The sequence below is a fragment of the Lycium ferocissimum genome, chromosome 9 (assembly GCF_029784015.1).
Source record: "Lycium ferocissimum isolate CSIRO_LF1 chromosome 9, AGI_CSIRO_Lferr_CH_V1, whole genome shotgun sequence".
Lineage (NCBI taxonomy): Eukaryota > Viridiplantae > Streptophyta > Magnoliopsida > Solanales > Solanaceae > Lycium > Lycium ferocissimum.
Window position 1 is genome coordinate 3,693,733 of NC_081350.1, and position 24,312 is coordinate 3,718,044.

General features: G+C 36.7%; 1 protein-coding gene across 1 annotated transcript; it reads right to left on the bottom strand.

The window, feature by feature from the left end:
* Nucleotides 1-12,892: 12,892 nt before the first annotated feature.
* LOC132029525 (probable polygalacturonase At3g15720) lies at nt 12,893-16,348 on the bottom strand. Its single transcript, XM_059418778.1, has 9 exons — nt 16,203-16,348; nt 15,566-15,703; nt 15,279-15,440; nt 14,900-14,926; nt 14,425-14,632; nt 13,768-13,849; nt 13,579-13,687; nt 13,341-13,457; nt 12,893-13,225 (listed from the first exon to the last, which is right to left on the bottom strand). The coding sequence occupies exons 1-9, from the start codon at nt 16,302-16,304 to the stop codon at nt 12,992-12,994; spliced, it is 1,179 nt and encodes a 392-aa protein (XP_059274761.1). The 5' UTR covers nt 16,305-16,348; the 3' UTR covers nt 12,893-12,991.
* Between the last annotated feature and the right edge of the window lie 7,964 nt (nt 16,349-24,312).

The following is a 24,312-nucleotide window of genomic DNA, read 5'->3' on the forward strand; positions in this document are numbered from 1 at the left end:
TAAATATTTCATGAATTAAGAGAGAGGTGGCCGGCCACATGGGATGTGGGCCATGGCCACATGGATGCCTTGTATTGTTAATAAAAGATGACTTAGTCATCTTGTTCATCACTTTCCAAACCTTAGAGAACAATCAAGAAACTTGGAGAAAGAGAGACTAAGGCATTCGGCCATAGCTCCAAAAATTCAAGACCAAGAAATCTTCATCAAAAAAATTGTTTCTTCTAGCAAATCAACTAATTGAAGGGTCCTTGTTAACGTGGGAGTGTTGTTGGAATCAATAGACCTCTCGTTTTCATCATTCACTACCTTAGCTAAGTTGTGAAGTTAAGAAGAAAGGTAAGGTTTAATCGTGTTTTTATATGTTATGGATGGTTTATGTATGTTGTAGTATGTAAATATGGATGAAATTCATGAAAAATTTCATGTTGGAGTTGAGCGTGAACATGGGGTATTTGTGCATGGCTTGTAGCCGTGCATATGTAATGTTGTGTGGGAGTGATGGATTAAATTCTATGTATCATGTTTAGTTGTTGTTGTAGTGTGTTGAAATGGATGAGAATTATCAATATGTGTGTGTGTAGTGATGGCCGAATATAGGTCATGTTATATGACCAAGAATGGATCAATTCTATTTAGTGTTTTGATTGTTGTCGTGGTGAATTCTATGCTTATAATGAGGATTTAATGACTCAAGTTGAAGTTGTAGTTGATGTGGGACGTTTGGCACCTTAATGTGATTCTTATGTAAATTTTACATTTGTGGAAATGACATTGTTAATGTGTGAAATGTTGGTGTAATTCATGAATTTGAGAGAAAGGAATGTAGTTGTGTTGTTCTCGGGTTTGGGGCAGTTTTCGGGTGGAATGGTGTTTTGTTTGGGTTGTTTGAAATATTATGTGAATTGCTTAAAGTGTTCTTGAATATTGTTTGAAGGGTTTCGGATTAGTAATTAAACGTATGAGCGTTGATGTTGGCTTGAATGTAAGTAGTTGAATTGAACATTATGAATGTTGTTGAATTATGTAAAAAGAGCTACTAACGTTAGAATGCGTTTTGAATTGATTATTGATGTTGTTAGTTTGGTTGTTGGTATTGTTGTTGATGAATTTGGCCGAGTTGAATTCTCGGGGTTGTTGTACTTATAGGGGAAATGTTGCCCAAATTTCTGTAGAATTTGGTGTTCGTTTGGAATCGGGTTACTAAATGCCTTTTAGCTAATGGTTGGTATTTAATGATGTATTGTAGATCTTGGGGAGTCCGCGACGTAAGTTTGGATTAGCCCGAGCCGGACGAGGTATGTAAAGCCTAACCTTCCGTTCTTTTGGCATGTCCTAGTAATAAGTAGGCTATGATACGAGCCTCGGGGTAATTCCATTCTTACGATCCGAGCTTGTATATGATTCTTAATCTCCTCTTAATGTTGGCCCTCTTAATGTATTTAAATTAAGGTCCTTATATTTTATATGAAAGGATTTCAAAAGTTGCGCCAAGGAGTTTCATTTTTTTAGAAGATGCTTGTAACTACGAACGACCGTAACTTTCGTAGGCGAGCTCGGATCGCCTCAAAACGTTCGTAGGAGATTTCATAAGGCATAACATCCCCCAACTTCCATAGGCGGGCTCGGATGGGATTGATACCCGCCCGTGGGCCCCGAGACTTTTTCTATGTGTGTTCTAGCGACTTTCGGGAAGGACTTAGTATGGTTATCGCCTTAACTCCCGAGTATGGACTACTTACTTATTTATCGAGTCTATGATAATTATTTTTTTATGCATATGGTACACTCGCGACTGCGCTCGTGCATATGGTTGTTACCTCTTTCCATCAAGAGTCCGGGCCGGTTATGCTATCGTGCGCGCTATGATATATTCGGAGTATGATGTGTCCCGGTTCGCCGAGCCTCGGCTAAGTGGAATCTTAAGTATGCTTGGCGTTATGATGTGTTATGGCGTTATGATGTGTTATGTGATATGTCTAGGTTCGGAGATATGAAATCTTACGGAGTATGATGTGTTATGGCGCGATGACGGGCGGGCGACCATAGTTCACGAGCCCATGCGATTTGTATTTTTGAACTAAATATTTTGACGTTTTGCATATTGTACCTATTTTACGTATCTATTGTTTTCGATTATGATTACATTCTTGTATTTCTTGCTTTGCATACTCGGTACATATTAAAGTGCGGCCTTTCTTCGGGGGCACGTTTCATGCCGCAGTACGGACGCCTTGATTTGGTGATCCGCCGGCCTAGGACACACACTGCTGTATTTGGGGTGCTCGCACTGTCGGAGCCCACATTTTGGTATATATTCTTCCATTGCATATGTATATATTCATTCGGGGGGGGTACGGCGGGCCACTGTCCCGTCATATGATTTTCTTTGTCTTGTTTAGAGGTACGTAGACATGTATGTGGGTGATGGTCATTTACATGCGGTTGTGTTCGTATGATATATGTTTTGGGCGGTCCCACCGCCATGGCGGCTAGTCGGCTTACTTGTACATATTCGAGACTTTGTGCATTATGAATGACCTTGCGGCTTTTGTGATATATGTTTATTCATATGCGATAATTTGGGATTTTAAGTGACCTTTGTATTTGTGCAAGTACTAGTATCTTGGATTCGAGTAATAGGTGCGTATGAGTGTCCAGCTCGGACACTAGTCATGGCCTACGGGGTTGGGTCGTGACAGTATATCTCGCTCAAGGCATAAAACTTTCACTCAAAACTTTATGTATGAAAACTAGGGGTGTACGAAGAAAGCTGACAACCGCACCAAATCTATAAACCGAATCAAACCGAGAAAAAAAAATCCGACTAGTGGTTTGGTTTGATTTGGTTTGGTGTTAAAAAAAAAAACCCCGACCATAATTGGTTTGGTTTGGTTTTAGCTAAAAAAAAATCAAAACTAACCAAACCAACCCGACATTACATGTATTCAATTTTTTAAATAAAAATATTTATTTGTAATGTAATTTATAAATATTTCTTAAATTTTTTCATAGTTTTTTGCCTTGTATCATATTATTTCAAGCTTGAACATTAGAATTTTGAATGTGATTAAGTTTTATATCCCGTGGATGTTAATAACTCAAACAAAGTTCAAACCAAAACCAACTCACTAATGCTAACAAAAGATATTCAATTCGAACTCTAGGAATGACAATAATGTTAGATATCTATTCTTTAGTTTTGCATAATTGATTTAGTGAGTGAAAATACGTAACTTAATTTTTTTCTTTGTCATGTAATTAATACTTATTAGCCGTACTTATTTTAGCATGACTTAGTGTTTTTAGATTATGGTTAATTTCTTTATGGCTTATTAATTAGCAATATTTATTTTAACCGATTTTATTATCTTTTTTGTTGAATATTTTAATACAATGTCATCACTTATCACATTTAGTGTTATTTTCTTAAGAAACACCTTAATTATATGGTTGTATATTACTAGGACTAAAGAAATATTTGAAGTAAAAGTTATATTTTGTATGAAGACTTTTCCGGAAAAAAAAAACCCGAAAAAATCGAGAAAATCGAATAACCCAAGAAAAACCAAAGTTGAAAAACCCGAATTTTATTGGTTTGGTTTGGTTTATAAATTTAAAAACCCGACGCAACTGGTTTGGTTTGGTAGTTGAAAAATTCAAACCAACCCGGTCCATGTACACCCCTAATGAAAACTATATCAAATATGTATATCTCGCTCAAGGCTTAGAATTCTCACATTTTTTATATGAAAACTGTATAAAAATGGTATTAAATATGTATATAACTGTGTAAATTTTGTATAAAGTTCATGTTAGCTTTTTGGAAATTTAAAAACAATTACAAAAATATTGTATACAACATTCATACAAATTTAATACAACAACAACTACAACATAGAAAACTTAATATACAATTTTCATACAAACTCGGCGTACAATTATCATACAATTTTAATACAAATTTGAATCTCGCACAAATTCCTCATGTTTGCCACTTGGCACCAGTAGGAGAACTAGATATTAACACATTAGCTAGTTCAGGCCACGCTCCGGCGGCATATCTAAAGAACACAGATTTGAAAAAACACCAATTCCGTCAGTTTTGTCAAATTACCTTCACGGCAAATTCTCACAAAATTCCTTACCCCATTCCTTCGTCTGCACCAAATTCTCACCGCATAGGGACTCTTCACTGCAAATTTTATCTACTTCCCTATAAATTTTGTGCACACACACATGGGATTTCCCAGAATTATCTTTTTTGTTCTGGGCAAAAACACTGGTGGTGTATATAGCTGTCATCCTCCCGGTGCGGCAGAGGAAAATCCACGTGGCCCATCTATCAAACTCACTTCACACGATCCATTATATATGTGATTTGGAAGGTCGATTAAGGCTAATTTGCAGTCGCCGATTTGAGGGGGGGGGGGGTATATTTGGCCTTGATAAAAAATTTTGGGGGGGTTAGTTACTCTCTTTCGTTGAAATTTTCACACTTTTTCCGTACTTCGGTCATAGATTAATCATGCTTCGAGACTCCAGAACATCAATATTTTATATAGAACCCTATTTTTTTTTTTTTGTGTGTGTGATTGTAGGCTCAATACATCAAGGATAAGCAAAAGATCAAGTCGTTGTTTTAGTGCTTGAAAAGTGCACGAAGTAAGTTTTTGTTTGAAAACTTGTTATCATTAGCTTTAAATTTTTTTAATTTTTACGGTTTAATTTAAGCGTGATATTTTAAAATTAATGCGTAAATTTATTTCGAATATGTCACGATTTTTTTAATGATTAATTTAGGATGTCACACGAGTTAGTTATAAACGATAGAAAAGACTAAGATAATATTTATAAATACAATAGATACGCAAAAAATATAATATTTACTTAAACTGAAGAACTTAATTACATATACACTACCTTGGATGGGTTCCACATATGGTATGCTTGAGACTACCCTGAGGCCTACGACTAATACTATAATCACCGCCCTTGCCATCGTCAACATACCCTTTTTCCTCTTAATAACAGGGTGGTCTAAGCCATGATCATTCTCTCTTCCTTTCCCCTTTGCGCCCTTGAGCATAACGTGCTTCTTTTTGGGATCTCGTACCGCTGGTACGCTCGAAATTTGTCGTCGGATGGGTTGATCCACATCATGAGACTGGACCTCAACATAATCATCCTCGTTGGGAGACAGGACTGTAGGCGCCAAAGGATGAACCTGAAAATATTTAAAACTTAGTACCAATTTTTATTTATATTGAATACATTAATGTTTGTTAAAAAATCAAACCTGTGTAATGACGGGTGGCTGAGTAAGCTCCCGAAAGGGCTCCTGAGGCGGGTCTGGTGTAGAATTTGAAGTAGTCTCATGGACGGGATGCTGGGAGGCTGAAGCTGGAGCAGTATGCTGTTGGAGGTCCAAATAAATGTTAAAAAAATTAAAGTAATGTTCAACTTATATTGAATAAAATTAAATTTTACTAAAAATCTTACATGTGGCTCAGTAGGCTCATGAGAAGACGCTTGTGGCTCGGCATGCTCATGAGAAAACGGGGTGGCTCTGATGGACCTACTGTCGGCGAATCCTAAAATATGAAAAATTACAAAATAATAAGTACTATAGATATTTAAAATAAGTACTTTAATGTTTTAAATAAGTATTTTAAATACTAACTGAGAAATCAAGAAACCTGGGACCATCTACATTTGTCACTGGCCGCTCCTCACATAATGACGCACGAAACGCATCCCAATCCATGTCATCACATATCCCGAGGTACCTATTTTGGCTCTGCTGAGATGAAGACCTGGGTGTATAAGCAAATAGGCGCGTCGGCGTAAACGCAAGTGTCGACAATAGGGATAAATTAGACGGGCCAGCTGAGCTGCGACTGGGCTCGAACGGCTACGGCTGGAATGGAATGGAAGCGGCCTCATTGGGCTCATCTACCAGATGGTGTCCTCTGCCACCGCGTCGTCTAGCAGCACCACGTCCTCTATCAGCACCACGTCGTCCTATATCACCACCTCTTATGCCTGGCTGTACTCCCCGTTTGCCTCTACGACGTCCTCTTCCTCGTGCCACCTGATACTGACCCTTTGGAACAGGATCATGCATACGCCTAATACCTCCTGCCTGTTGGATACCGTCCTCGGATATCCATACAACCTCCCCAGCAAGCCTCGAGGTTAGATACATGATCTAACCCCAATATGCGCAGTCGTTGTACAGTCACCAACTATATTTGTTTTCAACAGTAATAATTAGTTAATTTTTCAAAGTAATAATTAATACTATTAAATCAATCCAAGTGTGACAAACTTACCAACGCCTTATACTGCCCGCGAGTGTTGCGTATCCTATGTCCCTCAAGAGACGTAAAGCGGGGTTGCCAATCAAGCGGCATGTGATCTGCTGGTACCGGTGCATGTAATCCCTAATGGGAGTCGCATGATCGACCTCCGCTAAGCTCCTTAACCTATGCTCCCAACGCTGGAGCTGGACACTCATGAAAGTCAGAAGTGCATCATCGATGGCCGATCGATCGTCCCGCTCGTCGTGGTGGAGCTCATAACGAACGCGCGGGGGGAGGGAATGTATATTCTATCGATGCCCAAACTGTCGTAAGACGCTGTCGGGCATGTGGTCCTCAACGATTTCTAGGTGTATCAAATGGACACCGCGACATCCACACGGCCTGACCAACCCTGCAAAACGCCAGCAATCCATCAAAAAAACTAGCGTACGACATGCATAAAAATAGCTACATAAAATATAGCTACAAATTAGTGATGAACAAATAGAAAATAAAATAATTAAAGTAATACTGTAAAATTAAATAATTTTACCGCATTGTCTGCCATGCGATCAAACGGGTCCCGGAACGGAAGAATACTGTGGTGAATATCCATATCCCGATCAAACCCTGTCGTCCACGTCCTCGCCTAGGGCATCTCATCAGGGAGGTCATGCCTAAGTACAAATGAAAAGCAGTATCCTATCCCACGCCTATAACTGAAAGCGGTATTAAAAAATATTTTTTTTACTCGTCGTTTCAAGAGGTATATTTAAAAAAAGGAACACACACTTAAAATATTACCTCGAGAAGAGCAAAAAATCCACACACATCGCTGCTATCGCTAATAAACGCTCGGCAAAGACATCGGTAGAGGTAAGCTAAAACAGAACCGCCCCAACTGTAGTCTGCCAAGCAGTCCAGATGCTCTAAGAAGATCAAATACCGTAAACTAACATAGGCACCCAATGTGTTCGGGAACAGGATGCCCCCGAATATAATGAGCAGATACAAACGGGCATAACGATCAACAACCACCTGATCAGTGCCGTCGTGAATAGGAGGCAAGTCCCGCAAATACTAGCAGAGGGCACTAATCCTCACTTGACTCTGTCCTGAGATAGTGGTGAGGCCCATAGACGCGAAATGCGTGAGTCTAGTCAACTCTATCGTCCATGTACGACCAGGAGGAGGCTCAACCCGGCTATATAATGGATCTCCATCTACCCATAATCCAAACATGACCTCAACATCCTGAAGCGTGGAGATGAAAGGTGTGTCTCCGGCCTCCACCGCTCAACTATGGCAGTCACAAGTGCCCAATTACCCGACCAACGGAGACGCAATAATAGATCGCCCCGTAACAGTATCTCTAAGAAGCATGGAGGTGGGGGGCTCTAGCGTAAAAGAGTCCATGCCATATCCAGCCTACGATGACGGAGCAATGTCCCCATCTGTATAACATCACCCCATAATATCTCGGACCTATAATACTCTGCAGAGCAAGCACTGATCTATCGTCGGGCCCGGGTGAACATTGGGATCCATGGAGGTGTCGTATCTATATAGACTAAATTATTTATCATTCTTGAAATTAGAGGGAAATTATGTTAACTCACTAATCCTTTATCGGAAAATTGTATTAACTAACTAATCATTTATAGAGAAATTATATTAGTGATGTTCAATCCAAAACTAAGGATTTCATTTATCGTTCGTTATTCAGGATAAAATTTGTGGACTGTGAGAATTATGTCGTATTATAATTTTGAATATTAATAGCTAATTTAAAATTATTTAATTTTTTAGCGGATAATTATCTTATCTAACTAATTCTTTAGCGGAAAATTATATTAACTAACTAATCCTTTAGTGAAATTTTATTAATGATACTTGTTTATCATTCGCTATTCAAAATTTGTGAATTATGAGAATTATGTTGTATTATATTTTGTGAATAATTATGTCTAATTAAAATTTACTTAATTAATTAATTTCTTAACTAAAAATTTATATTAAATAGTTAATTTATTTAACGATAAATTATTTTAACTCACTAATCCTTTATCGGAGAATTGTATTAACTAACTAATTACTAATTAACAATTTTTAACTAATTATTCTCCTAACTGCAATTAAAGTAATAACAAACTAATCTATTACAATTAAAGTAATAATGAACTAATCTATTTAAATAATTTTTAACTAATTATTCTCCTAACTACAATTAATAATTAATTATCTAATTAACACGTAACAATAGATAACTAATTAGCACATTAACAATTAACATGGGATAAATAATTTCACAAAAAATAAATTAACAATTAGATAATTATCAAATAATAGGAGATTGCAATATTTTTCCTAATTACACAATTAATAATCAATTAACAACAAATAATTTAACAATTTTTTTTTAAAAAAAGCCACTGGGCAGTTCAAAAACTGTCAGTGGAGATGATTCCAAAAATAATTTATTTTTCGAAATTCAAGACTATAAAACGTTAATCATGCTTAGGATTATAATGTATTTAATAAAATAGTTAGAAAGTTCATAGTAAAATACCTAGATCGAAGCTTGTTGTTGTTTGAATAGAGTTGTCAGCTTTTTTAAAATTGAACGCTTCGAATCTTGTACCTTGACTTGAATATACCGAGAATCTTGACTTTCATAATTAAATTTGAAGCGAAAAGGCCATTTTTGGAAGTGGGCCTGGAGCTTTTTTGCCTTTAATGGGGTTTTGTGGTTTAAAAAAATTTAAAATGGGGGACCAGTGGGGAAGAAACTGATGGGGTTAGTTATATACCTCTATAGCGCACAAAATTCTTGCGTTAAAAGTACTTTGGTAACAACTTTTTTTCTTGGGGTATTTTGGTTCATTTTGATTTTTATTGGGTCATCTAGGTTCCGGACTCAAGTTATTACTACTATTACAATTTTTTGACTTAAGTAAGTCATTATTTCAGCCAATTCCCCAAAATAATACATTTAAAAAAAAAAAATTACAAAACTAGAATAAACGTATTCCGCATTAATGTGTTAGGCATTATTTTATTTAAAAAATCCAATGGGCAAAAAAGTTAATGGTTAACGGTATTAAAGGGCAATTCGTTATTGTGAGTAACGTTTTATGGTTAATACATAATGCGATAGTAACGACTCTAAAGAATCCAGGCACAGACAATCCTTGTTTAGTAGGAATGATCTTTCGGTCTTGTTTCTTGCTGCTGGAAAACAGTTAACCAAATTTGACGATTTTTTTTTTTTTTTTGAAAAATATTTGACAGGTTAGCATATCATTATTATCTAAGTTTTTAAATCTCTAACAAAATAATGTAAAATATTACTGTAACAACCAGGGGCGGATTTACATGATGCTGATGGTGTTCACCCGAACACCCTCGGCAAAAACTTATAGTTTATATATAGGGTCGATTTGAACATCTTAAATAAATGTAAAAGGTTAACTTAAGTGGTTCAGGGTGTTCAAAATTGTCTCTAGCATCCTAGGTTCGATTCCCATCAACAACATTATATTTTATATTTAGTTTTTGTTATTTTTTCGAACCCCTGAGTGAAAATCCTGGATCCGCCACTGATAACAACATTAATTTATTGAATCAACGCCCAAATTTAGATTCTTTTTCACATGGAACTATGCGAATCGTGGTTGGAAACTTGGAAAGATTAAGGCAAATATTTTCTTCTTTGCTGTGGGATTATTTCTCAACAAATGATAATTATTCTGTTGTAAGGAAACTAAATAAATAAAGTGCAAGTTGGAGCATTTAATTATAGGTGACCTTTAAGTTTTAAAATTGAGTAGAGGTGACTCAAGTTTTAATTATTCAGTAGAGGTGATGATTTTTTGATTAAGGAGTTTTGGACTTTCCCAATAGTTTCGGTTTTAACACTTTGACCCTAAGCTTTATTTTTAGCACTTTTCCCTCAAGTTTTATTTTTAACACTTTGACCCAACCAATATAAACTCTAAAATACCAAAATGGGTCAAAAAAAAAAAAAAAGGCGCCACTAGCCGCACCCGTTTTTGCTCTTTTCCCTCCATTCTTCTTCTTCTCCATCCGCTCGTTCTCATTCTTTTTCCCTCCATTCTTCTTCCTCGTCTGCGCCATTTTGAAGAATTTGCTCAACAAAAGAAAAAACGAAACCACCAGATTTTGCAATTTTATGGTTGGATTTCGTTCGTATCTACCTGGGCATTAATTCATAAGTATTGCTGCTTCCCCTACTTCTTCTTCTTCCATTGCTGCGCCATTTTGAAGAATTTACTCAACAAAGAAAAAAAACGAAACCACCAGATTTTGCAATTTTTTGGCTCGGCATTACTTCATAAGTGATTTCCGCTCCAAACCACCAGATTTGCAATTTTTTGCAACTTGAACCCTTTGGACCCCAAGGTCTATCTCTAAACCTCCAGCTTAGCGTTAACTCCGTCGCGGGTCTCTTCAATCAAAACTATGCCGTCTGCAAATAACATACACCATGGCACCTTACCTTGGATTTTCCCCGTCAGTTCATCCATCACTAAGGCAAATAAAAATGGGTTGAGAGCTGATCCCTGATGCAACCCTATCATAATTGAAAAGTGCTCCGAGTCTCCTTCCGATGTTCTGAGCTGGGTCTTGGCTCCATCGTACATGTCCTTGATCGCCCTAGTATACGCCACCGGCACACCTTTAGCCTTCAAGCACTTCCGTAGCACCTCTCTTGGGGCTTTGTCATATGCCTTTTCTAGGTCGATAAACACCATGTGTAGGTCCTTTTTTCTCTCCCTGTACTGCTCCACCACCCTCCGAACAAGATGGAGAGCTTCTATAGTCGAACGTCCAGACATGAATCCGAACTGGTTCTCAGAAACAGACACGTCCTTCCTCACCCGCAACTCCACCACCCTCTCCCACACTTTCATATTGTAGCTTAGCAGCTTAATACCTCTATAGTTTTTGCAACTCTGAATGTTACCTTTATTCTCGTACAACGGTCAAAAATTCCTACAATTACAGAAATATCTATCTTATCTCCATGTGAAGTCCTTCACTTGCAGGGGTGCGGGAATTTGACTTTTCCTCTCGGCAGATATCTGGAAAAAAAATTCAACTTTATACATCGTTAGTTTATTGAACATTTAATATATAAAATAACATAAAACATACTACTCCTATTAGACTTGAACACCCCACAATTATGTTAACATCAACTAGATTTTTGAGCAACGTCACGTGCTCAATCAAGGCAGAGAACTACATAAGCTTGCACAGTTGCACTGCAACTCAAGTGACACTTCATGTTAAGGGTGTTTCACAAAGAGATCATAACATACAGATAAGGAACAATATAATGGAGAATAAGCAAGTGATCTATGAGGCCATTAGCGTAGCCGTGTATAAATGGTACGTGGGTTGGGTACTGGGGTTAGGTAAATGAATTTGGGTTGGGTTGGATTGGGATAAATGAGTTTGATGAGTTAAATAAATTTATTATTTAAAAAAATAGGACTTTAATATGACATGACATGCCAACTAGGAGAGAAGGAGGGTTTGTGGTGTTTAGCATGTTTTTAGGAAAATAGTGATAGTTTAGTGATATTCTAGTCCTTAAATAAACAAAAATGATATTAGTAGACAATTATCAAAACATGGGTGGCCTTTCAGAGAATTAACTCTACTCAAAACATCATTTGAAACACAAATATTCAAACGGGATCAGATTGATACAATAATTCTAATTATAATTGTAAACCATATAAACTCAGTGTTTTACTTAATTAATGCATCTAATAGTATCCTTATAGTCTACAGAGTGGTGGTTAGACCGACTATAATGTATGGGGTGGAGTGTTGACTAGTCAAGAAATCTCACGTGCAGAAGATGAAGGTTGAGGAAATGAGGATGTTGCAATGGTTGTGGGTATACTAGGAGAGATAGCATTATAAATGAAAATATTCGGGATAAGGTCGGCGTGTCCTCGGTGGACGACAAGATAAGGGAAGTGATGTTTAGATGGTTTGGTCATGTGATGAGGAAATGCACGGATGCTCTGGTACGGAGGTGTGAGAGGTTGGCTATGGACGGTTTAAGAAGAAGTAGAGGTAGGCCGAAGAAGTATTGGGGAGGGGTGATTAGACAGGACATGATGCAGTTTCAACTTACTGAGGGCATGACCTTAGATAGGAGGTTATGGAGGTCACAGATTAGAGTAGAATATTAGTAGGTAGTTGAGCACTGTCCTACTTATAGTCGTAGTATTATCCTTGTAGTTCCTTGTCCTTCGATTTTTGTTATTATCTGTTGTTTCTTGTACTTCGATTGTCGTATTACTTTTGGTAGTTATTGTTCCTTTTTCAGCCTGCTTGTCATGCTTTATATAGTATGAATGGCCTCTTCATTTTTCGTTATTTCTTTTTCTAGATTGCTTTGAATTGCTTCTCTTGAGCTGAGGGTCTATCAGAAACAACCTCTCTACCTCTCAAGTAGGGTAACGTGTACGTACACTCTACCCTTTTCAGACCCCACATTACGGGATTATATTGGGTATGTCGTTGTTGTAATAGTACCCTTATAGTAGCTTTGTGACCAACCAATCGCTAGTTTTTTGTCAAATCCAATTAACATTATTCAAACGGCTATGGTAGTAGATAAAAGTAATATATCCTCTATATAATTATCCTTGTGACAAGCAAGATACAGGAGCTGAGCTTGAAGAGGCTTTTCCTTGGGCATTATTACAAGTAGCAAAAATCTTTTCTCCAGGCACAACTGGAGTTATGTTGAGATTCTCCATCTCAATGTTGGTGCAAGCTGCGGTACTGCTACAATTCAAATTTATTGCTACCTTGCTGCTTGTAGTTCCATGTATTTTCTTGTATGTTACATTACTCACTTTGACTGCACTTACCTGTTCAACATTTTTTCAAACAAAAGATAACTTCAAATTTCTAAGTCTTCTTTATAAAATAAAAAATGTTATATATATATATATATATATATATATATATTTTTTTTTTTTTTACCTGAGGTTGACATGACTGACCACCATTGCAATAATTCTGATCAATAATGATTGGGTTTCCTACATTTTTGAGGTTAATATTCTCAAAATGTATAGACCTAGCATATCCAGAACCACCCTATGAACGCATGAAAGAGATATTTTAGGAAAAATAGTATATGCATATAATTATTCAAAATTATTTTGTCCCATTAATCTATACTCTATAAGATATATGAAAGGTGAGACTTTTTTGTTACCTGCCATGACTTAATTCTAACACCGTTTTGGGTTCCCTCTAGGTAACAATGCGTTACATAGACGTTTTCCACATTAGCAAATGTGTTATTTGGACCTAAACTTCCGATACTACATACAAAATATTAGTTATTATCCGCATAATAATAAACTGAATTTCCCATTTATCGTAACGAAAAAATGTAAGATACCTTATACCATGGCCTGGTCCACATGAAATACCAGTAATATTGATATCAGAGCACCCGGTATTGACGGCAATGCAGTCATCACCTGCTTGTTGTTCATTTGTTTTTGTGATTTAATTAGCTTTAGCGTAAAAAATTAAACATTATATGCAGTTAATACAAAAGAGTCCCAACATCAATATCCTTAGTAGTTAATACATCATCAATCAACTTGAAACTCCAGAATAAAAATACTGTGAACCTCTATTATTGGTTTTGTAGGTAAATTCGAGAACGGATATACTTAAGAAAACAGTTTGAAAGAAGGATAATGTGAAATTATGTTTATCCGGTCTCAACAAGATGCTCTGGTAACATTTTGGTTATATTATACAATCATTATTCACATAATTAAACCCCAAGTTATGCATTTCGATTACTTTTCGAGATAATATCTTAGGAGAACAGTTATATGTAATTAGCAGTTATACCTTTGGATTGCTTTTTTTTTTTTTTTTTCAAAAAACGTACTAGTTTGATTTCAAAAAAACAAAAACGCTCTTTTAATAAATGTGGTTATTTGCATTAATCCTTTTTTGTAAAATTTTAACAAATCACTTTTTCTACTCTATAAACAGGCTGAACATTTTAGGCAGTAGGAAGAAAATGAGAATTAAGTACCTGTTTGAATAATGGAGTCTTGAATTTGAAGCTGGCTAGAGAAAAAGATATCGATACCATCGGTATTGCGACTATAGTTTGGTGCACTTATATGAATATTTGAGAAGGTTACTCCCTTGCTGTAAGTAACGATTATATGGTTTCTCGAACTATTCACTAGCCGTATTCCACTCAATCGAAGCCCATTACAATAATTAAAATGGACAGCCTACAAAAAGAGGGGGGGAAAAGACTCTTTGTAATCTTGTAAGGAATACATAGGCAAAAATGAATAGACTCAACTAATAAACTATACTAAAGGATATAGCACAAGGAGTAGATTGATTTAAACATATTTTACAGGAAAAAAAAGGAAAAAAAAAAAAAAAAAAAAGAGGAAGTTCAACTAGTGATTCGTGTTAGACGCACCCTTGTATTTGAAAATCATTTTAGTTAATTTAACAGAAAGTGACTACATTATATATGTACGCCATACCGTTGGCTTAGTGCAAGTCCCGTTCACCTGAAACAAATAATATCACTTGTTAATATTTATGCAAGCAATGTACTGTTAAGAATTTGCTTCTAAAATGTTAGTAGAGTATACATTAAAGTAGCAAGTTTGTTCTCTTCGAACTGTGAATGTCGTTTGTTGCAACTATTTGCATTGTGGTTAGTGCAATATCAAATTAATTGCAGTGTACAGTACAGAACTACATGGTTTGAACAGAGTTCAATTGAATCACATCAATTTGTCAGAAAATTATACCGTGGAGATAAGGTAAGTAAAAACAAATTTTTATGTATACATGTGAAGTCCTTAACTTAGTGGAAGTTTCTAAATTGTTTTAGCTAGATTTAGAGGAGAGACGCACCCTGGTACCGCTAGGAGTGTTCCACCAGCGCTGGCCATGGCCATTGATAGTACCAGAACCATTGATGAAGAGACCAAAAACTCCTGTAAAATAAATCCAACTAACATTTTCACAACCTGTCCACGCCTCTGGATCCTCCGGCGCTTCAATGGATCCTGATAACTGCAAGTAGGGGCATCAAATGGGCGGGTTATATGCAGTCTGCAAGCATTCTCCAACTTGTAATATATCATTTTTCAGATGAATATTGATGGGCTTGAACAGAAATCGAAGCATCTTATACTTACTTGTATCTGAATATTGGTGGACTTGCAAGGCCCTTCGAATGTAATGGGCCGTATTAGAAATGACCTTCCACTTGGTACAAGTATTGATGGATTTTTATTTTCATCACTACACACAGCTCTCCAAGCTTGTTTGAATGCCTATAATCATGGAATCATAAGGTGTAAATTACTGGAAAAGAACATTTTCTTTTCCTTTCTATGTCGATTTTATTCTCCTTTCCTGGAAAAAAGGAGGCCCTCAATCAAAGTAAAAGATCATTTCATTCTCGATAATTACTAAAAAAGATCTTCTGCAATGCCTATGTGTGTGTGTGTGTATACCGTATATGTATTTAAACCAGATGATACACATTATTTAAAAAGTTTAACTTATATACGCCGACAATTTAAAAACATTTACAATATATATCAGGTCACCTTGATTCTTGGCTATAAAGAAAGGGCTAATTTTCAAGATTACATATCTCAACTTTAATGGAAGGTTATTTGCAGATATCTTAAAGATAAACTGATTGTGCAAAAAATCTTTAGACTATTAGAATGTATAAGATAAACTCATTTCATTTACGCTTATTCACACAGTCACACTTAGCAGTATTTTTTAAAACAAATTAGCAATTGAAGTTATTTGTGTTACTTGAGTGTCATCGTGCACTCCATCTCCAGCAGCGCCATAACTCGTTACATCAAAACTAACAGCAAGACTTCTTTCCAGAAGAAGTGGAGTAATACAAATCATAAAGATGAGAGCTCGATGCTGCAAAATTTTAGGCGCAAGAAACAAAAAAATAAATAATCATGATTACCGATAAAAGTCGTAATAACTATAGCGTTGATGAAACAAGTCTAACATAACAACAACAACAACAAAAAAAAATCCAACCCAAAATAAATAATTAAATCAAGAAGAGTCTTAATTAGAGCATATGCACTAAATTCAAAAACTTAAGAATATGAAAATTAACAATTCGTATAAGACAATGAGCTCACCATTCTAAACGAGTGCATAATAGTGAGCAAAGGTCGTTCCTTTTCCGTTTTCTCTCTCTTTTTTTTTTTTTTTTTTTTTTTTTGTGTACTTTTTTGGTTTGGAGGAGGGCCTCTGTCCACTTCTCAGCATTGCATTTATTATAGGAAAAGATTTTCTAAAATCTACTTCATGATTCGGATCCTTTAGGTATAAATGTAAGGGTGACAAAATTAACTCATGAAAACATAATTCGTCCAATTTGCTTAAGTTTGGACGGGTTAATTAATCTACCCTTTATTAAACCAGTCCAATTTAACCCCTCAAGTGGGATAAGTTCATAACTGATCTTTAAAGCAGTTGGTCTTAATATTTTTAACCCATTATGAAAAGCTTAGCAGATGTACATCTGCAGGAATTAGCTTATCGACTCCTCGAACAATACTATAAGAATCGGTACTGAACATCCCACCTGTAATTGTACAGGCTCCCATAGCAATAACATATTTTGGTTCAGGCCTTTGCTCACATAATCTCACTAAAGAGGGGGCCATTTTCATTGTTATTGTTCCGGTTGTAAATTAGATCCGCTTGTCCACAAAATTTCATCATCTAGCTATAAAAATTGACAAAAATGCTAGGATAAAAGGTAAAATTCTCTAATTTCCTATTGGGAATTAACTACGTAATTAAGGATAAATAACTCAAAATACAAAGGAAAATTTTTACACTAACTTTATTTCTTAAAATATACGATTCAATTAGATTTTTAAAAGTTAAACTTATACGAAAGTAATCTTTTTATTATCTATGTAATTCCATTTTAATGTGGAAAGAATATGTTGTTTGATGTGGAAAAAATATGATATTTAAAAATATTTGAATTTGAATAGAACGACAAAACTACTTAAAAAATTTAATTTCTATTGAAAGATAATATATTTGAATTGGTATAAAAGAATCATAGATTTGAAAAAGTGCATAATAGAAAGTATGGTTTAATTGCTTTGCCGCTTTGTAACCGGCTCATAGTTGATTGAGTATAAAATATGGATTTGGTTAAATGAGTTTGATGAGTTAAATAGGTATATTATTAAAAAAATTGGCTTTGATAACATGGCATGCCAACTAAGAGAGATAGAGGCTTTTGAGGTGTTTAGTATATTTTGAGGAAAGGGAGAATAGCACTTTTAGTCCCTATGTTAATGGTATATTATGATTTTAGTCCTTGTGTTATCTAACTTATCAACTTTGACCTTCAATTATATTATGTGAGTGATTTTACTCCTTCAACTAACATATCCTAGAAATTCTAAACAGAAAGTTAATTCCACTGAGGGACAGTTCTGGTATTAACTTTACTTGATGAAGAACTAGCGACCCTACGCATTCCGAGGTTCATCCATGATCCAGGCGAAGAAAAGCTCGATATGGCAAAACCAAGAATAGCTTTTGCAAGGTTGTTATACCACTGCCAACAATTTCTGGTTCCACGGGATACTTCCACAAAGGGAAAAAAAGAGCCACATAACAAGATTTAATCATCGTTGTTGTCAGTAGAGCCTTAGGAAAAGTTTTCCTGCATCTTTTTCATATAACTCTAATTCTAATCAACCAATGAAACATGCTCAACAAATGTATTTTCTAATAGCAATCCAATGCAGTTGAAGGCACTTTGAAATCCACTAAATTTGGAGGTGAAGGAGATATCAAAGAGGGTTGGTTTAAGCAGCATTCTCATTTCTCAGGCTCCAAGAAAAGCTTATGTTGTGTGGGGGGTTTTGGGGAGGGACGGGGGGAGGTGGTGGGGGGGTGTTGTTTCGATCTGCGCAAACAGCAAGATAAGTAGAAATTTTGGGGGAAATAAGATATATTAGCCTCTTACAATTCGAATAGAAGAAAATGGTCTTTTCAGATCTCTTATGTATTTTTTTTCAGATTTCTTATATGTAAAAATGAAGATCTATTACAAAAAGATCATAAAACTAAAAAAAATTGTAAAGGGTCAAAAAATCATTTCTCCCGAAACTTTGCATTTGCGAATAATGATGCACACGAGGATTAAAAGTTCGCAGAGATATATAAAACATTGATCCAAGATTGGAGGATTCAAATTGGAAAAAAAAATCATCCATAAGAAGCAAATTAAACAAATGGTGCAGGTTGTTCGTTACAAACAAACCAGAAATTTGATATCAGAATTGCCCTTGATGAAGTTAACTTCCTGTTAAATATTTTGGGGTCTGTTAGTTGAAGAATTAAAATCACTTACATAATATAATTGAAGGTCAATGGTGGTAAGTTAGATAACACAAGGACCAAAATCATAATATAACATTAACATAGGGACTAAAAAGTGCTATTCTCCCTTTGAGGAAAATAGTGATAGTTGAGTACTTTATTGTCCTAAAAGAAGCAAAAGTCATGTTTAGAAGCAATTCCCCAAATTTGAGTCATCATCTAGGGAATTAACTCATTTTTATGAGGGTTAACCCATTGGGGAGTCAAATAACTTTTTTTTTAACTATAATTTTCTCCAACTCTTTTTATATACATTAATTATGCAGACTTATAATACTTTTTATGTAGCTTACAAATATGTAAATTTTATTATAAAATACTCAAAGAATCTATGTTTGAAATGTTAGTCAAAGAAAAAGCAGTTTAACTTCCTCAAATATGTTAACCCTCGTATAAATTGGGACGGAAAAAATAATTATTGTACTTAAGTAAAGTTATTTATGATGGAGTCAAAACCTATTCATTTTTAAATGAAAAGTAGTTGCAGAACCAATTTAAATAATAGAAAATATTAGTCACCTTTCCCCTTTTGATCAATTGAATTTCAGCACTTGTGTGCTTTGAAGTAGAATTATTAAGGACTTATTTGGTCACGAGAATCATTCATCTTTTCAGGAATAATTATTCACTTTAATTGAAAATAAGTGTCTGGTGATAAAAATTTAAATCCAATTTGAAGTTGAATTCTAAATTTGAAAAAGTGCTTCAAATTTATTTTTCAACTCCATCTTCAAAATTTCAAATAAAGTGCTATCTTCTCTTTTTGGCAAAAAGTATAACCAAACACGGTCCCTATCTTCAACTCCTAACTTTATAAATTTTAAATAAACTGAAAAATATTTGAAATACATGGTCGCCTACCAAATAAAATAATGACATTTGATGAGCTAGTTTGTCAAATAGTGTAAAGAAGAGATTAGAAGAAAAATTGAGGCTAGGTCGAATGGAAACAAAAATGGACTGCCATTATTGTTTCGTCATTGACCAAACAATCCTTTTCCTTTTTGGTTTCCCATCATCTCCGGTCCAATTTACTCTTTGGTTTCTTGATGAATCAAACCAAAACCCCAGTTCATATTATCGTACACTTTACAGAACTTTACCCTTGCCCTTATCTCAGAACAAATAGACTCATGAAATCAAACACGTTTCATGGATGAAACAGAGAACAAAAACATATTTCAATATCCATTAAGCTAGCTAACTCAAAACTAAATCAATCGAGAACAAAAGAGCACTAAAGAGGAAACGTTTAAAGCACATGATAAAGAAATGGAGGTTAGATAAAGAAGCTGAAAGAGGTGAGGAAATAGGAATACTAGCCTCCATAGCTGATTACACGAACAGGTAGCCGTCACGGATCGCAAACCTCTCCTCAGCTGACCAATTTAAATGTAGTTTGATGGTGTGAGTTACACCAATTTTTTTATATAGAAATGGTGTGGGTTTTTTGTGTGTGCTCTTTTAGTTTGTGGTTGGTATTGGCGGTGAAGGAGTGAATTTATGGAGGAAACATGGGGGTTTCAATGTTGGCTCCTCATATGATGAATATTCCCTATATCTATGTTTTATCTAATGGAGTGGTTCTATGAGCAGAAAATGTGAGAAATTTAAAGTTGGCTAGAGAAAGAGCAATCAATACCATCAGTATGCCACTATATTTTGGTACTTATAGGAGTACTACATCCATCTCAAATTATCTTGTCGTGTTTTTTTTCCTTACACGTTCCGTAAAAAAGATATTAATTAGAAGAAATTTTAACTATTTTACTCTTATTTATATTTTAAGATAAAAAATTTACTTTATTTATGTGTCATCTTTCTATAATTGAGATGTTAAGTCTTCAAGAACAACTACAATTAAGAATGAATTAAAAATAGAACAACGAATTTTGTGTTGAACTTCTAAAATTACAAATAATTTAAGACACCTATTTTTAAAAAACACAATAAATAATTTGAGATAGTTAGAGCCTGTTTGGATGGGCTTAAAAAAAGCAGTTTGAAAGAGATTAATTCCGTGATTATTCTCATTGATTGAATTGGTAAATATACCATGGTTACAATGTCCTATTAGGATACAAAATATACTAACCTAAATTAGAAGATTTACCAAATATTCTTTTACTACCTATTTACATTATCTATCACACCCCCGCAGTCGAAACGGGAGGTGTACGAACGCTGAGACTGTCTCGAAAATCCTCAAATAAGACCTGCGGCAGTCCTTTAGTGAAAATATCGGCGAGCTGATATCGGGACGGAACATGAAGGACACGCACGTGACCGCGCGCCACCTTCTCACGAACAAAATGGATATCCATCTCAATGTGCTTGGTACGCTGATGTTGGACTGGATTCCCTGACAGGTAAATGGCACTGACATTATCACAATAAACCAAGGTAGCCTTAGGGACCGGACAATGTAACTCCAAGAGTAGGTTACGTATCCAAAGAAGATTCAGAGACAACATTAGCAACCCCCCTATATTCTGCTTCCGCACTTGAGCGGGAAAGAGTAGGTTGGCGTTTCGATGACCAAGATATCAAATTGTCTCCCAAAAACACGCAATAACCCGACGTTGAACGTCGTGTGTCGGGACATCCCCCCCAATCAGCATCAGTATACGAAACCAAATCAGTAACGGAAGATGGATAGAGATGCAAACCATAATCAAGAGTACCCTGAATATACCGAATAATCCGTTTAAGAGCAAGCAGATGCGTATCCCGTGGAGCATGCATATGAAGACAAATCTGCTGCACGGCATAAGAAATATCTGGTCTGGTGAAGGTTAGATACTGAAGAGCACCTGCAAGACTCCGAAAAAGAGTGGGATCTTCACAAAGATCGCCAGAAGCGGCACTGACCTTCGGCTTAGTGTCAACCGGAGTGGAAGAAGGCTTACACGAGGACATGCCTGCACGGTCAATAATCTCCGTAGCATAACTTCGTTGCGAAAGAAACATACCACCCTTGTGACGGGTCACCGCAATGCCAAGAAAATAATTCAAAGGACCTAGGTCCTTCATTGCAAATTCGGAGCCAAGATGGGCCATAATTGAACAGCGGAGAGCATCTGAAGAAGCAGTCAGAATAATATCATCCACATATAGTAAAATGTAGGCCAAGTCGTGCCCTTTGGCGTAGATGAACAATGAGTTGTCGGACCTGCTATTAGCAAAACCAATTGAATAAACAAAGTCAGCAAATCTTTTATACCAAGCTCTCGGTGCTTGTTTAAGCCCATATAAGGACTTGCGCAACAAGTACACATAATCGGGATGACATGGGTCACGAAAACCCATTGGCTGATGCATATATACTGTCTCCCTGAGCTCGCCATGGAGAAATGCATTTTTGACATCCAACTGATGAATGGGCCAATGCTTAGAGAGAGCTAGACTTAAGACAGTGCGAATCGTAGCTGGCTTTACGACCGGACTGAAGGTCTCACCATAATCAATGCCAACCTGCTACGTTTTGCCATCACCTACAAGACGGGCTTTATGCCTCTCAAAATCACCATTAGACTTTTCTTTATGAGTAAAAATCCACATAGACCGAATAACATTCACATTAGGTGGACGGGGTACCAACTCCCACGTCTTATTTTTAATAAGAGCATCATATTCATCATCCATGGCCAATTTCCAATTCGGGTCACGTAGCGCAACCAACGGATTACGAGGTATGGGGGACCTGGTAACAGCCGCATGTAGATTAAGTGGGTGCTTGGGCTTAAAAATCCCGTGCTGAATACGAGTGACCATGCGCGTTTGGGTAGGGGGCGGCTGGACAGGAGGATGAGTGGTGGAGTTTTGTGGGCTGGTGGCAAGCTGGCTGGGCATAGGTGCGGGCTGGTCTAGCGTAGAGGAAGGCAGACGCCGCTGCCCAGCCAAAGGTGGCGTGGGCGGGCCGGACACGAGCGAAAACCACCGGCGGGGGAGGGGACACGGCGGCGGGGGAGGGGGACACGGCGGCGGGGGAGGGGGACACGGCGGCGGTGGAGAGGAGCTGGTGGCGAAGTGACGGATCAAGTAAGGGGAAAAACCATCATCAAGGAAGTCATACGTGGTGGGAGTGGGAGTGTGGATTTTAGACAACGGAAATTGAGTCTCATCAAATAACACGTGACGACAAATAATGATTTTATTGGAGGATAAATCAAAACATTTGTAGCCCCGATGGTTTGGTGGATATCCCAAAAAGACACATGGAGTTGACCGAGGTCGCAACTTGTGAATAGTAGTAGACGGAAAAAGGGGATAACATAAACACCCAAAGACCCGGAGATGAGAATATGATGGTTTCCGTTGATAAAGGACTTCTAACGGGGATTTGTGACCCAACAATTTGCTTGGTAAAATATTAAGGAGATAAGTTGCCATTTGCAATGCATGATGCCAAAAAGATGGAGGAATGGAGGCATGAGCAAGAAGAGTTCGGATGCATTATTTATTGAACGAATTTTTCTTTCGGCCTTCCCATTTTGAGAGGATGTATGAGGACACGAGAGACGAAAAGACATCCCATTGGACGCACAAAATTGTCCGAACTGACCATTATCATATTCCTTCCCATTATCGCATTGGACATTCTTGATAGGACGTTCAAATTGAGTAAGGATATGGGATTTAAAATCTATGAATTTTGAGTAAACATCAGATTTTCTAGCCAAAGGGAAAGTCCACAAAAAATTAGTAAAATCATCCAAGAACAAAACATAATAACGATGCCCCATAGAACTCAAAATGGGAGAAGTCCACAAATCACTATGAATAATGTCAAACGGAAATAAAGTCTCGGAAATAGAATTAGCAAAAGGCAACTTAACATGTTTACCAAGAACGCAAGAATGACAAATACTAGATGAACTAGAACTATTACATTCAATGCGTTTATTGTGCCGAAGAAAATCCAAAATAGAAGCTCCCGGGTGGCCCAAACGATCATGCCAACGAGTAGAAGACAAGGCAGCAAAAGTTGAAGGTGAATGGATGGGGTGTTTGAAGGTGGACAATGGATAAAGAGCACCCCTACTATTACATCTCATGAGAGCCATCCCCGTCCGGAAATCCTTCACAGAAAACCCATAAGGATCAAATTCAACACTTACAGAGTTATCAGTAGTAAATTTACGAACCGATATTAAATTCTTTATGAGTTTTGGATCAAGAAGGACATTATCTAATAATAACGGAGGGGTTCGGGGAGGCAATTTAGCACGACCACAACCTCGAATTGGAATTGACTTACCATCACCAACAACAATGCCAGTATTATGATCGCTCAAATTAAAATAAGACGAGAGAGTACCTTTTGTGGATGTCATATGGGATGTGGCGCCGGTATCCATATACCAATTAGGATCGGGTTGGCTCAACGTCATCGTGTGCATGGCCGATTCAATATCAGTCGGAGTCCACTGCGTCGTTGGGCTCGCTGCATCGCATTTCTTTGTGGTCGCGAGCCCAA